The 13,283-nt window shown below is 65.1% G+C and overlaps 1 protein-coding gene across 1 annotated transcript; it reads right to left on the reverse strand.

Moving 5' to 3' along the window:
* Window positions 1–291: 291 nt before the first annotated feature.
* On the reverse strand, window positions 292–12,974 carry LOC144503990 (SPEG neighbor protein-like). The gene is made up of 4 exons (XM_078229139.1): window positions 12,856–12,974; window positions 10,977–11,284; window positions 8,770–8,911; window positions 292–430 (listed from the first exon to the last, which is right to left on the reverse strand). Exons 1-4 carry the CDS (start codon window positions 12,972–12,974, stop codon window positions 292–294), a joined length of 708 nt encoding a protein of 235 aa, XP_078085265.1.
* Between the last annotated feature and the right edge of the window lie 309 nt (window positions 12,975–13,283).

Below are 13,283 nucleotides of genomic sequence, written 5' to 3' on the forward strand. Positions count from 1 at the left end.
TATTTATTTTAAACAAAGTGAAAGGTTTGACACAGGTAAGTCTGTCGGAGAGAGAGGAATGAAGATCCTATCAGCACCCGCCACCTATAGCCTCTGAAATGGGTCAGTGACCTGTCGGAGTTTGTCTTGTTCGGGGTCACAGAGCAGTGACTGCTAGGATTGGCAATGATTGGGGTCAGTTCAGCATCTGTTTTGGTTCTGAACACAGGAACAGTGTGTGAGGGATAGAGAGAGTGTGAGAGAGCAAGATACGGAGAGAGAGAGAGAGAGAGAGATGGTGAATGAGTGAGATCAGATTACATCGACTCTGGCAAATGACTGATCCATCCCTAGACTGTTCTCCACGAAGACTTCGTACTTCCCTGCGTCAGTGGCTGTCACGTTTTTGATTGTCAAAGTTGTGGTGGCTGAATCAATATCATAAAACAACCTGAAACAGAGAGCGGGAGAGAGAGGGATTGAGTTTCTGTCTGAAGCTCACTTTCTCCAGATGCACAGAATATATCCAGCTCACACTCTTCCTCCCAGTCCCTGTCACAGACCTCCTGCGCATCCCAAAATCTTGTAGCACAGGAAGAGGCCATTCAGCCCACCCTGTCTAGAATCATAGAATCCCTACAGTGCAGAAGGAGGCCATTCGGCCCATCGAGTCTGCACCGACCACCAACCCACCCAGGCCCTATCCCTGTAACCCCACATATTTACCCTGCTAACTCCCCTGACACTAGGGTCAATTTTACCAAAGCCAATCAACCTAATCTGCACATCTGTGGAGTGTGGGGGGAAACCGGAGCACCCGGAGGAAACCCACGCAGACACGGGGAGAACATGCAGACTCCACACAGACAGTGACCCGAGGCTGGAATTGGCCCCGCGTCCCTGGCGCTGTGAGGCAGCAGTGCCAACCACTGTGCCACCGTGCCACCCAAAGTATATTTATTAGTGTCACAAGTAGGCTTACATTAACGCTGTAATGAAGTCACAGTGAAAATCCCCGAGTCGCCACACTCCGGCGCCGGTTCGGGTACACTGAGAATTTAGCACAGCCAATGCACCCTAACCCGCACATCTTTGGACTGTGGGAGGAAACCGGAGCACCCGGAGGAAACCCACGCAGACACGGGGAGAACATGCAGACTCCGCAAAGACTTCCTCTCTGCACAATTCCTATCTCTTGATTCCATTGGGAGATGATGGGAAGATGGTGACATAATGATGATGTCAGTGAGCAAACTATCCAAGCTAACGCTCTGGGGACACGGGTTCAAATCCCACCACGGCAACTGGTGGAATTAGAATTCAATTAAATAAATCTTAACGATAAATGAAATAATCCAGAAATGGTGACCATGAAACCATTGCCGATTGTTGTAAAACCCATCTGGTTCACTAATGTCCTTTAGGGAAGGAAATCTGCCGTCCTTACCTGGCCTGGCCTACATGTGACTCCAGAGCCACAGCAATGTGGTTGGCTCTTAAAATACCCACAGAAATGGCCGAGCGAGACTCTCGGTTCAAGGGGCATTTAGGGATGGGTAATAAATTGATGTGAGTGATGCTCACATTTCATAACAGAATCAAACAACCTCGCAGGATCAGCGAGGGATGGATTGCCAAGGATGGCCCCATTTCCCAGAATGAAATCAAAGATCGAATTCAGCCCTTTTGAATTGGTGAGTCTGAGTTTCTATGGAAACCAGGCTGTCCTATCCCAGGGGCCCTCACTGTCTCCGAGCCCCAGGGGCCCTCACTGTCCCCCAGCCCCAGGGGCCCTCACTGTCCCCCAGCCCCAAGGGCCCTCACTGTCCCCCAGCCCCAAGGGCCCTCACTGTCCCCCAGCCCCAAGGGCCCTCACTGTGCCCCAGCCCCAAGGGCCCTCACTGTCCCCCAGCCCCAGGGGCCCGCACTGTCCCCCAGTGCCAGGGGCCCTCACTGTCCCCCAGAGCCAGGGGCCCTCACTGTCCCCCAGACCCAGGGGCCCTCACTGTCCCCCAGAGCCAGGGGCCCTCACTGTCCCCCAGACCCAGGGGCCCTCACTGTCCCCCAGAGCCAGGGGCCCTCACTGTCCCCCAGCCCCAGGGGCCCGCACTGTCCCCCAGTGCCAGGGGCCCTCACTGTCCCCCAGAGCCAGGGGCCCTCACTGTCCCCCAGCCCCAGGGGCCCTCACTGTCCCCCAGCCCCAGGGGCCCTCACTGTCCCCCAGCCCCAGGCGGCCTCACTGTCCCCCAGCCCCAGGGGCCCTCACTGTCCCCCAGCCCCAGGGGCCCTCACTGTCCCCCAGCCCCAGGGGCCCTCACTGTCCCCCAGCCCCAGGGGCCCTCACTGTCCCCCAGCCCCAGGGGGCCTCACTGTCCCCCAGCCCCAGGGGCCCTCACTGTCTCCGAGCCCCAAGGCCCTCACTGTCCCCCAGCCCCAGGGGCCTCACTGTCTCCGAGCCCCAGGGGCCTCACTGTCTCCGAGCCCCAGGGGCCCTCACTGTCTCCGAGCCCCAGGGGCCCTCACTGTCCCCCAGCCCCAGGGGCCCGCACTGTCCCCCAGCCCCAGGGGCCCTCACTGTCCCCCAGACCCAGGGGCCCTCACTGTCTCTGAACCCCAGGGGCCCTCACTGTCCCCCAGCCCCAGGGGCCCTCACTGTCTCTGAACCCCAGGGGCCCTCACTGTCCCCCAGACCCAGGGGCCCTCACTGTCCCCCAGCCCCAGGGGCCCTCACTGTCCCCCAGACCCAAGGGCCCTCACTGTCCCCCAGCCCCAGGGGCCCTCACTGTCTCCGCGCCCCAGGGGCCCTCACTGTCCCCCAGCCCCAGGGGCCCTCACTGTCCCCCAGCCCCAGGGGCCTCACTGTCCCCCAGCCCCAGGGGCCCTCACTGTCCCCCAGCCCCAGGGGCCTCACTGTCCCCCAGCCCCAGGGGCCCTCACTGTCCCCCAGCCCCAGGGGCCCTCACTGTCCCCCAGCCCCAGGGGCCCTCACTGTCCCCCAGCCCCAGGGGGCCTCACTGTCCCCCAGCCCCAGGGGCCCTCACTGTCCCCCAGCCCCAGGGGCCCTCACTGTCCCCCAGCCCCAGGGGCCTCACTGTCTCCGAGCCCCAGGGGCCCTCACTGTCCCCCAGACCCAGGGGCCCTCACTGTCCCCCAGCCCCAGGGGGCCTCACTGTCCCCCAGCCCCAGGGGCCCTCACTGTCCCCCAGCCCCAGGGGCCCTCACGGTCCCCCAGCCCCAGGGGCCTCACTGTCCCCCAGCCCCAGGGGGCCTCACTGTCCCCCAGACCCAGGGGCCCTCACTGTCTCTGAACCCCAGGGGCCCTCACTGTCCCCCAGCCCCAAGGGCCCTCACTGTCCCCCAGAGCCAGGGGGCCTCACTGTCTCCGAGCCCCAGGGGGCCTCACTGTCCCCCAGCCCCAGGGGCCCTCACTGTCCCCCAGCCCCAGGGGCCCTCACTGTCCCCTAGCCCCAGGGGCCCTCACTGTCCCCCAGCCCCAAGGGCCCTCACTGTCTCCGAGCCCCAAGGGCCCTCACTGTCTCCGAGCCCCAGGGGCCCTCACTGTCCCCCAGCCCCAGGGGCCCTCACTGTCCCCCAGCCCCAGGGGCCCTCACTGTCTCCGAGCCCCAAGGCCCTCACTGTCCCCCAGCCCCAGGGGCCTCACTGTCTCCGAGCCCCAAGGCCCTCACTGTCCCCCAGCCCCAGGGGCCTCACTGTCTCCGCGCCCCAGGGGCCTCACTGTCCCCCAGCCCCAGGGGCCCTCACTGTCCCCCAGCCCCAGGGGGCCTCACTGTCCCCCAGCCCCAGGGGCCCTCACTGTCCCCCAGCCCCAGGGGCCTCACTGTCCCCCAGCCCCAAGGGCCCTCACTGTCCCCCAGAGCCAGGGGGCCTCACTGTCTCCGAGCCCCAGGGGCCCTCACTGTCCCCCAGCCCCAGGGGCCCTCACTGTCCCCCAGCCCCAGGGGCCCTCACTGTCCCCTAGCCCCCGGGGCCCTCACTGTCCCCCAGCCCCAGGGGCCCTCACTGTCTCCGAGCCCCAGGGGCCCTCACTGTCCCCCAGCCCCAGGGGGCCTCACTGTCCCCCAGACCCAGGGGCCCTCACTGTCTCTGAACCCCAGGGGCCCTCACTGTCCCCCAGACCCAGGGGCCCTCACTGTCCCACAGAGTCAGGGGCCCTCACTGTCCCCCAGCCCCAGGGGCCCTCACTGTCCCCTAGCCCCAGGGGCCCTCACTGTCCCCCAGCCCCAGGGGCCCTCACTGTCTCCGAGCCCCAAGGGCCCTCACTGTCTCCGAGCCCCAGGGGCCCTCACTGTCCCCCAGCCCCAGGGGCCCGCACTGTCCCCCAGCCCCAGGGGCCCTCACTGTCCCCCAGACCCAGGGGCGCTCACTGTCTCTGAACCCCAGGGGCCCTCACTGTCCCCCAGACCCAGGGGCCCTCACTGTCTCTGAACCCCCGGGGGCCTCACTTTCTCCAAGCCCCAGCGGCCCTCACTGTCCCCCAGACCCAGGGGCCCTCACTGTCCCCCAGCCCCAGGGGCCCTCACTGTCCCCCAGCCCCAGGCGGCCTCACTGTCCCCCAGCCCCAGGGGCCCTCACTGTCCCCCAGCCCCAGGGGCCCTCACTGTCCCCCAGCCCCAGGGGCCCTCACTGTCCCCCAGCCCCAGGGGCCCTCACTGTCCCCCAGCCCCAGGGGGCCTCACTGTCCCCCAGCCCCAGGGGCCCTCACTGTCTCCGAGCCCCAAGGCCCTCACTGTCCCCCAGGCCCAGGGGCCTCACTGTCTCCGAGCCCCAAGGCCCTCACTGTCCCCCAGCCCCAGGGGCCTCACTGTCTCCGAGCCCCAAGGCCCTCACTGTCCCCCAGCCCCAGGGGCCTCACTGTCTCCGCGCCCCAGGGGCCTCACTGTCCCCCAGCCCCAGGGGGCCTCACTGTCCCCCAGCCCCAGGGGCCCTCACTGTCCCCCAGCCCCAGGGGCCTCACTGTCTCCGAGCCCCAGGGGCCTCACTGTCTCCGAGCCCCAGGGGCCCTCACTGTCTCCGAGCCCCAGGGGCCCTCACTGTCCCCCAGCCCCAGGGGCCCGCACTGTCCCCCAGCCCCAGGGGCCCTCACTGTCCCCCAGACCCAGGGGCCCTCACTGTCTCTGAACCCCAGGGGCCCTCACTGTCCCCCAGCCCCAGGGGCCCTCACTGTCTCTGAACCCCAGGGGCCCTCACTGTCCCCCAGACCCAGGGGCCCTCACTGTCCCCCAGCCCCAGGGGCCCTCACTGTCCCCCAGACCCAAGGGCCCTCACTGTCCCCCAGCCCCAGGGGCCCTCACTGTCTCCGCGCCCCAGGGGCCCTCACTGTCCCCCAGCCCCAGGGGCCCTCACTGTCCCCCAGCCCCAGGGGCCTCACTGTCCCCCAGCCCCAGGGGCCCTCACTGTCCCCCAGCCCCAGGGGCCTCACTGTCCCCCAGCCCCAGGGGCCCTCACTGTCCCCCAGCCCCAGGGGCCCTCACTGTCCCCCAGCCCCAGGGGCCCTCACTGTCCCCCAGCCCCAGGGGGCCTCACTGTCCCCCAGCCCCAGGGGCCCTCACTGTCCCCCAGCCCCAGGGGCCCTCACTGTCCCCCAGCCCCAGGGGCCTCACTGTCTCCGAGCCCCAGGGGCCCTCACTGTCCCCCAGACCCAGGGGCCCTCACTGTCCCCCAGCCCCAGGGGGCCTCACTGTCCCCCAGCCCCAGGGGCCCTCACTGTCCCCCAGCCCCAGGGGCCCTCACTGTCCCCCAGCCCCAGGGGCCTCACTGTCCCCCAGCCCCAGGGGGCCTCACTGTCCCCCAGACCCAAGGGCCCTCACTGTCTCTGAACCCCAGGGGCCCTCACTGTCCCCCAGCCCCAAGGGCCCTCACTGTCCCCCAGAGCCAGGGGGCCTCACTGTCTCCGAGCCCCAGGGGGCCTCACTGTCCCCCAGCCCCAGGGGCCCTCACTGTCCCCCAGCCCCAGGGGCCCTCACTGTCCCCTAGCCCCAGGGGCCCTCACTGTCCCCCAGCCCCAGGGGGCCTCACTGTCTCCGAGCCCCAAGGGCCCTCACTGTCCCCCAGCCCCAGGGGCCCTCACTGTCCCCCAGCCCCAGGGGCCCTCACTGTCTCCGAGCCCCAAGGGCCCTCACTGTCCCCCAGAGCCAGGGGGCCTCACTGTCTCCGAGCCCCAAGGGCCCTCACTGTCTCCGAGCCCCAGGGGCCCTCACTGTCCCCCAGCCCCAGGGGCCCTCACTGTCCCCCAGCCCCAGGGGCCCTCACTGTCTCCGAGCCCCAAGGCCCTCACTGTCCCCCAGCCCCAGGGGCCTCACTGTCTCCGAGCCCCAAGGCCCTCACTGTCCCCCAGCCCCAGGGGCCTCACTGTCTCCGCGCCCCAGGGGCCTCACTGTCCCCCAGCCCCAGGGGCCCTCACTGTCCCCCAGCCCCAGGGGGCCTCACTGTCCCCCAGCCCCAGGGGCCCTCACTGTCCCCCAGCCCCAGGGGCCTCACTGTCCCCCAGCCCCAAGGGCCCTCACTGTCCCCCAGAGCCAGGGGGCCTCACTGTCTCCGAGCCCCAGGGGCCCTCACTGTCCCCCAGCCCCAGGGGCCCTCACTGTCCCCCAGCCCCAGGGGCCCTCACTGTCCCCTAGCCCCCGGGGCCCTCACTGTCCCCCAGCCCCAGGGGCCCTCACTGTCTCCGAGCCCCAGGGGCCCTCACTGTCCCCCAGCCCCAGGGGGCCTCACTGTCCCCCAGACCCAGGGGCCCTCACTGTCTCTGAACCCCAGGGGCCCTCACTGTCCCCCAGACCCAGGGGCCCTCACTGTCCCACAGAGTCAGGGGCCCTCACTGTCCCCCAGCCCCAGGGGCCCTCACTGTCCCCCAGCCCCAGGGGCCCTCACTGTCCCCTAGCCCCAGGGGCCCTCACTGTCCCCCAGCCCCAGGGGCCCTCACTGTCTCCGAGCCCCAAGGGCCCTCACTGTCTCCGAGCCCCAGGGGCCCTCACTGTCCCCCAGCCCCAGGGGCCCGCACTGTCCCCCAGCCCCAGGGGCCCTCACTGTCCCCCAGACCCAGGGGCCCTCACTGTCTCTGAACCCCAGGGGCCCTCACTGTCCCCCAGACCCAGGGGCCCTCACTGTCTCTGAACCCCCGGGGGCCTCACTTTCTCCAAGCCCCAGCGGCCCTCACTGTCCCCCAGACCCAGGGGCCCTCACTGTCCCCCAGCCCCAGGGGCCCTCACTGTCCCCCAGCCCCAGGGGCCCTCACTGTCCCCCAGCCCCAGGGGCCCTCACTGTCCCCCAGCCCCAGGGGCCCTCACTGTCCCCCAGCCCCAGGGGCCCTCACTGTCCCCCAGCCCCAGGGGCCCTCACTGTCCCCCAGCCCCAGGGGCCCTCACTGTCCCCCAGCCCCAAGGGCCCTCACTGTCCCCCAGCCCCAGGGGCCCTCACTGTCTCCGAGCCCCAGGGGCCCTCACTGTCCCCCAGCCCCAGGGGCCCTCACTGTCTCCGAGCCCCAGGGGCCCTCACTGTCCCCCAGCCCCAGGGGCCTCACTGTCCCCCAGAGCCAGGGGGCCTAACTGTCCCCCAGCCCCAAGGGCCCTCACTGTCCCCCAGAGCCAGGGGGCCTCACTGTCTCCGAGCCCCAGGGGCACTCACTGTCCCCCAGCCCCAGGGGCCCTCACTGTCCCCCAGCCCCAAGGGCCCTCACTGTCCCCCAGAGCCAGGGGCCCTCACTGTCTCCGAGCCCCAAGGGCCCTCACTGTCCCCCAAACCCAGGGGCCCTCACTGTCTCTGAACCCCAGGGGCCCTCACTGTCCCCTAGCCCCAAGGGCCCTCACTGTCTCCGAGCCCCAAGGGCCCTCACTGTCCCCCAAACCCAGGGGCCCTCACTGTCCCCCAGCCCCAAGGGCCCTCACTGTCTCTGAACCCCAGGGGCCCTCACTGTCCCCCAGCCCCAGGGGCCCTCACTGTCCCCCAGCCCCAGGGGGCCTCACTGTCTCCGAGCCCCAGGGGGCCTCACTGTCTCCGAGCCCCAGGGGCCCTCACTGTCCCCCAGCCCCAGGGGCCCTCACTGTCCCCCAGCCCCAGGGGCCCTCACTGTCCCCCAGCCCCAGGGGCCCTCACTGTCCCCCAGCCCCAGGGGCCCTCACTGTCCCCCAGCCCCAGGGGCCCTCACTGTCTCCAAGCCCCAGGGGCCCTCACTGTCCCCCAGCCCCAGGGGCCCTCACTGTCCCCCAGCCCCAGGGGCCCTCACTGTCCCCCAGCCCCAGGGGCCCTCACTGTCCCCCAGCCCCAGGGGCCCTCACTGTCCCCCAGCCCCAGGGGCCCGCACTGTCCCCCAGTGCCAGGGGCCCTCACTGTCCCCCAGAGCCAGGGGCCCTCACTGTCCCCCAGACCCAGGGGCCCTCACTGTCCCCCAGCCCCAGGGGCCCTCACTGTCCCCCAGCCCCAGGGCCCCTCACTGTCTCTGAACCCCAGGGGCCCTCACTGTCCCCCAGCCCCGGGGCCCTCACTGTCCCCCAGCCCCAGGGGCCCTCACTGTCCCCCAGCCCCAGGGGGCCTCACTGTCCCCCAGACCCAGGGGCCCTCACTGTCTCTGAACCCCAGGGGCCCTCACTGTCCCCCAGACCCAGGGGCCCTCACTGTCCCCCAGCCCCAGGGGCCCTCACTGTCCCACAGACCCAGGGGCCCTCACTGTCTCTGAACCCCAGGGGCCCTCACTGTCCCCCAGCCCCAGGGGCCCTCACTGTCCCCCACCGCCAGGGGCCCTCACTGTCCCTGAGCTCCAGCCTTTGGTGACCTTACCTGTCATCTTCCTCCACATCCTCGCCGTCCTTGGCCCAGCCCACATCAGGTTCGGGCTCCCCGCTGATGTGAGCGACCAGTTTGACCGTCTGGCCCGCTTTGACTTTCACGCTGTCCGGACCTTTCTGAATCTTCCCCGGAACTGGAACAGAACAAACAGAGTCAGAGCCACGGGTGCAAAGGTCACAAGGTCGCTGGAGAGCTGGGAGGTCAAACCTAGAGACCCTTGCACACGATGGATGCAGGAATCTCAGGGGATCTACTGGATCACTGGATCTATAGAACCAATGACCATTCAGCTCATCATAAAAGAGTTACCCATCAATCTCATCAACATCCTGGGGGTTACCATGGGTTGGGACGTCTTGTTGAAATTGTACAAGACATTGGTAGAGCCACACTTGGAATACTGTGTGCAGTTCTGGTCACCCTATTATAGAAAGGATATTATTAAACTAGGAAGAGCGCAGAAAAGATTTACGCGGATTCTACCGGGACTTGATGGATTGAGTTATAAGGAGAGGCTGGATAGACTGGGACTTTTTTCTCTGGAGCGTAGGAGGCTGAGGGGTGATCTTATAGAGGTTTACAAAATAATGAGGGGCACAGATCAGCTAGACAGTCAATATCTTTTCCCAAAGGTAGGGGAGTCTAAAACTAGAGGGCATAGGTTTAAGGTGAGAGGGGAGAGATACAAAAGTGTCCAGAGGGGCAATTGTTTCACACAGAGGGTGGTGAGTGTCTGGAACAAGCTGCCAGAGGTAGTAGTAGAGGCGGGTACAATTTTGGCTTTTAAAAAGCATTTAGACAGTTACATGGGTACGATGGGCATAGAGGGATATGGGCAAAATGCAGGCAATTGGGATTAGCTTAGTGGTTTTTAAAAAAGGGGCGGCATGGGCAAGTTGGGCCGAAGGGCCTGTTTCCATGCTGTAAACCTCGATGACTCTATGACAATTGACCAGAAACATAACTGTACCAGTCATATAAATAGGTCAGAGGCTGGGAATACTGCGACGAGTAACTCACCTCCTGACTCCCCAGAGCCTGTCCACCATCTACAAGGCACGAGTCAGGAGTGTGATGGAATACTCCCCACTCGCCTGGATGGGTGCAGCACCAACAACACTCAGAAACTAGGAGCAGGAGGAGGCCATTCGGCCCTTCCAGCCCTGCTCCGCCATTCATTTCGATCATGGCTGATCATCGAATTCAATATCCTGATCCCATATCCCTCGATCCCTTCAGCCCCAAGAGCTATATCTAATTCCTTCTTGAAATCAGATGTTTTGGCCTCAACTACTTTCTGTGGGAGTGAATTCCACACATTCACCACCCTCTGGGTGAAGACATTTCTCCTCACCTCAGTTGTAAAAGGTTTACCCCTTATCCTCAAACTATAACCCCCCCTCATTGGGAACATTCTTTCTGAATCTACCCTGTCTCACCCTGTTAGAATTTTATAAGTTTCTATGAGATCCCCTCTCACTCTTCCAAACTCCAGTGAACATAATTCTCACCGACTTAGTCTCTCCACATATGACAGACCTGCCAGGGAGGGGAGGGTGAGTGAGCAGGGGAAGGGGTCCCACAGTTCGAGGGGGGTGAGCGGGGGGAGGGCTCCTACAGTTCGAGGGGAGTGAGCGAGGGGAGGGGTCCCACGGTTTGAGGGTGAGTGAAGAAGGGGTGGGGGTCCCACGGTTTAATCTGGTCGGTAAGAGAAATAAAAGGCAGGGAAACAAATGCATTTCTATAGCTTCCTTGAACCTTCCCAAGGTGCTTTCTAGCTTTTGAAGTTGAGTCTCAGTCGCAGCCAATTTGTGCACAGCAAGATCCCACAAACAGTAATGTGACAATGAGTGGTTAATGTCCAGGACACGTGGCGGGGTGGGGGAGGGGGTTCTCGATTGCTCCCCTGTGGCCATCAGAGAGGGGAGAAGGTACCTTGGGTTATCAGGAAGCCAGCACCTGTGACAGTGCGGCCCTCCTGCAACACTGCGCCGGCAATGTTAGCCTGGTTTGGGGGCCCAAGTCTCAGGGATGGACTTTTAAACCCAGGATTAAGCGATTGAGCATTGTCTGCGAGTGTCTGTGTGGGACGGGGAATCAGGACCTCTGAAGGAGCAAGAGGGGAAAGCTTTGGAAAGACGAGGTGAGTAATGGCAGCCTTTGGGAAAGTGCGAAGGAAGATGGAGGAATTTCCTTACCTTCAATGATGATCTTTGCCGAGTCGAAAGCCTCTCCAAAGGTATTGCTGATTTTCACCGTGTATTTCCCCAGATCAGAAGGTGTCCCGTCCCTAACCACCAGCGCGACAATATCTGGATCCTCGAATGTGTAGCGATACTTGGGCCCATCTTTCAGCTCCTGACCATCTTTGAGCCAGCGAATGAGAGGGTCTGGGAAGGCACTGACTCTGCAATCCAGCCGGGCTGCACTGCCCTCAATCAGAACCACATCTTTCAGTTCCTTCAGTATTCTGGGTGGACCCTTCTCCCTCAACTCCTGGCGAGATCTGGAGGGGACGGTAGGGAAGAGGGATGAGGGGAGAAAGTAGTTGGAACCCCTCACACACTCACTAACTCAGACACACACTCACTCACACACTCACCTCTCTCTCTCACACCTGACCCCTCTCCCTGACCCTGCTCTCTGACCCCTGACCTCGCCCTCTCACACTGTCCTCTCATCCCGACTCTGCTCTCTGACCCCAACCCTGAGCCCGCTCCCTGACCCTGCTCCCTAACCCCGTTCTCTGGCCCCGCTCCCTGACCCCGCTCCCTGACCCCGCTCTCTGAACCCACTCCCTGACCCCGCTCCCTGACCCTGCTCCCTGACCCCGCTCTCTGACCCCGCTCCCTGACCCCGCTCCCTGACCCCGCTCCCTGACCCCGCTCTCTGAACCCACTCCCTGACCCCGCTCCCTGACCCCGCTCCCTGACCCCGCTCTCTGACCCCGCTCCCTGACCCCACTCTCTGGCCCCGCTCCCTGAATCTGTTCTCTGAACCCGCTCCCTGACCCCGCTCCCTGACCCCGCACCCTGACCCCGCTCTCCGACCCCGCTCCCTGACCCCGCTCTCCGACCTCGCTCCCTGACCCCGCTCCCTGAACCCACTCCCTGGCCCCGCTCTCTGAACCCACTCCCTGACCCCGCTCCCTGACCCCGCTCTCCGAACCTGCTCTCTGGCCCCGCTCCCTGACCCCGCTCCCTGACCCCCGTTCTCTGGCCCCGCTCCCTGACCCCGCTCTCTGGCCCCACTCCCTGAATCTGTTCTCTGAACCCGCTCCCTGACCCCGCTCCCTGACCCCGCACCCTGGCCCCGCTCCCTGACCCCGCTCCCTGACCCCGCTCCCTGACCCCCGTTCTCTGGCTCCGCTCCCTGACCCCGCTCCCTGACCCCCGCTCTCTGGCCCCACTCCCTGAATCTGTTCTCTGAACCTGCTCCCTGACCCCGCTCTCCGACCCCGCTCCCTGACCCCGCTCTCCGACCTCGCTCCCTGACCCCGCTCCCTGAACCCACTCCCTGGCCCCGCTCTCTGAACCCACTCCCTGACCCCGCTCCCTGACCCCGCTCTCCGAACCTGCTCTCTGGCCCCGCTCCCTGACCCCGCTCCCTGACCCCCGTTCTCTGGCCCCGCTCCCTGACCCCGCTCTCTGGCCCCACTCCCTGAATCTGTTCTCTGAACCCGCTCCCTGACCCCGCTCCCTGACCCCGCACCCTGGCCCCGCTCCCTGACCCCGCTCCCTGACCCCCGTTCTCTGGCCCCGCTCCCTGACCCCGCTCCCTGACCCCCGCTCTCTGGCCCCACTCCCTGAATCTGTTCTCTGAACCCGCTCCCTGACCCCGCTCCCTGACCCCGCACCCTGGCCCCGCTCCCTGACCCCGCTCCCTGACCCCGCTCCCTGACCCCGCTCCCTGATCCCACTCTCTGGCCCCACTCTGTGACCCCGCTCCCTGACCCCGCTCTTTGACCCCACTCTCTGACCCCACTCTCTGGCCCCGCTCCGTGACCCCGCTTCCTGACCCCTCACTCCGCTGAGTGGACAGGGCCTGTGGCAGTGGTGACGGTGTGTTTTCCTGTACCTGTGCCCTCGATAGGAGGCTTGGATTTTGATGGCTGCGTCTTGGACTTTAGCATCGTTGATGTCGATGCTGCACCCAGCCGGAGGAGCCGATTTCTTCTGAGCCGTGGCTTTGGACATCTGTCAACAGCAACAACAATCCGGGATAGACATTGAGCCAGACACGGCGGGAACCGCCGCTCCCTCGATCTCTTACCGGCCTCTGATTTAAGAAATGCTGAAGCTAACGTCAGGGTGATGCTGGGGGAAAGGTGGAATTGGGGTGATTTTACTGGATTAGTCGCCCAGAGACACGGAATCACACCCCACTAGATCCTACGGGGAATTCCAATTCAATTAGTTCCTAAACTCTGGAAAGCTTGTATCAGTAACGGTGACCGTCAACTCGTGTAGGCCCCTTACAGTCAGAAACAGGAGAATTCATAACGG

The sequence above is a fragment of the Mustelus asterias genome, chromosome 14 (assembly GCF_964213995.1).
Source record: "Mustelus asterias chromosome 14, sMusAst1.hap1.1, whole genome shotgun sequence".
Classification (NCBI taxonomy): Eukaryota; Metazoa; Chordata; class Chondrichthyes; order Carcharhiniformes; family Triakidae; genus Mustelus; species Mustelus asterias.

Coding starts and splice junctions, on each gene's coding strand:
- LOC144503990 (XM_078229139.1), bottom strand. CDS start 12,974: ATGTCCAAAGCCACGGCTCAGAAGAAATCGGCTCCTCCGGCTGGGTGC. Junction 11,285..12,855: donor GCCTCCTATCGAGGGCACAG/GTACAGGAAAAC, acceptor CGTCCCCTCCAG/ATCTCGCCAGGAGTTGAGGG. Junction 8,912..10,976: donor GGCAAAGATCATCATTGAAG/GTAAGGAAATTC, acceptor GTTCTGTTCCAG/TTCCGGGGAAGATTCAGAAA.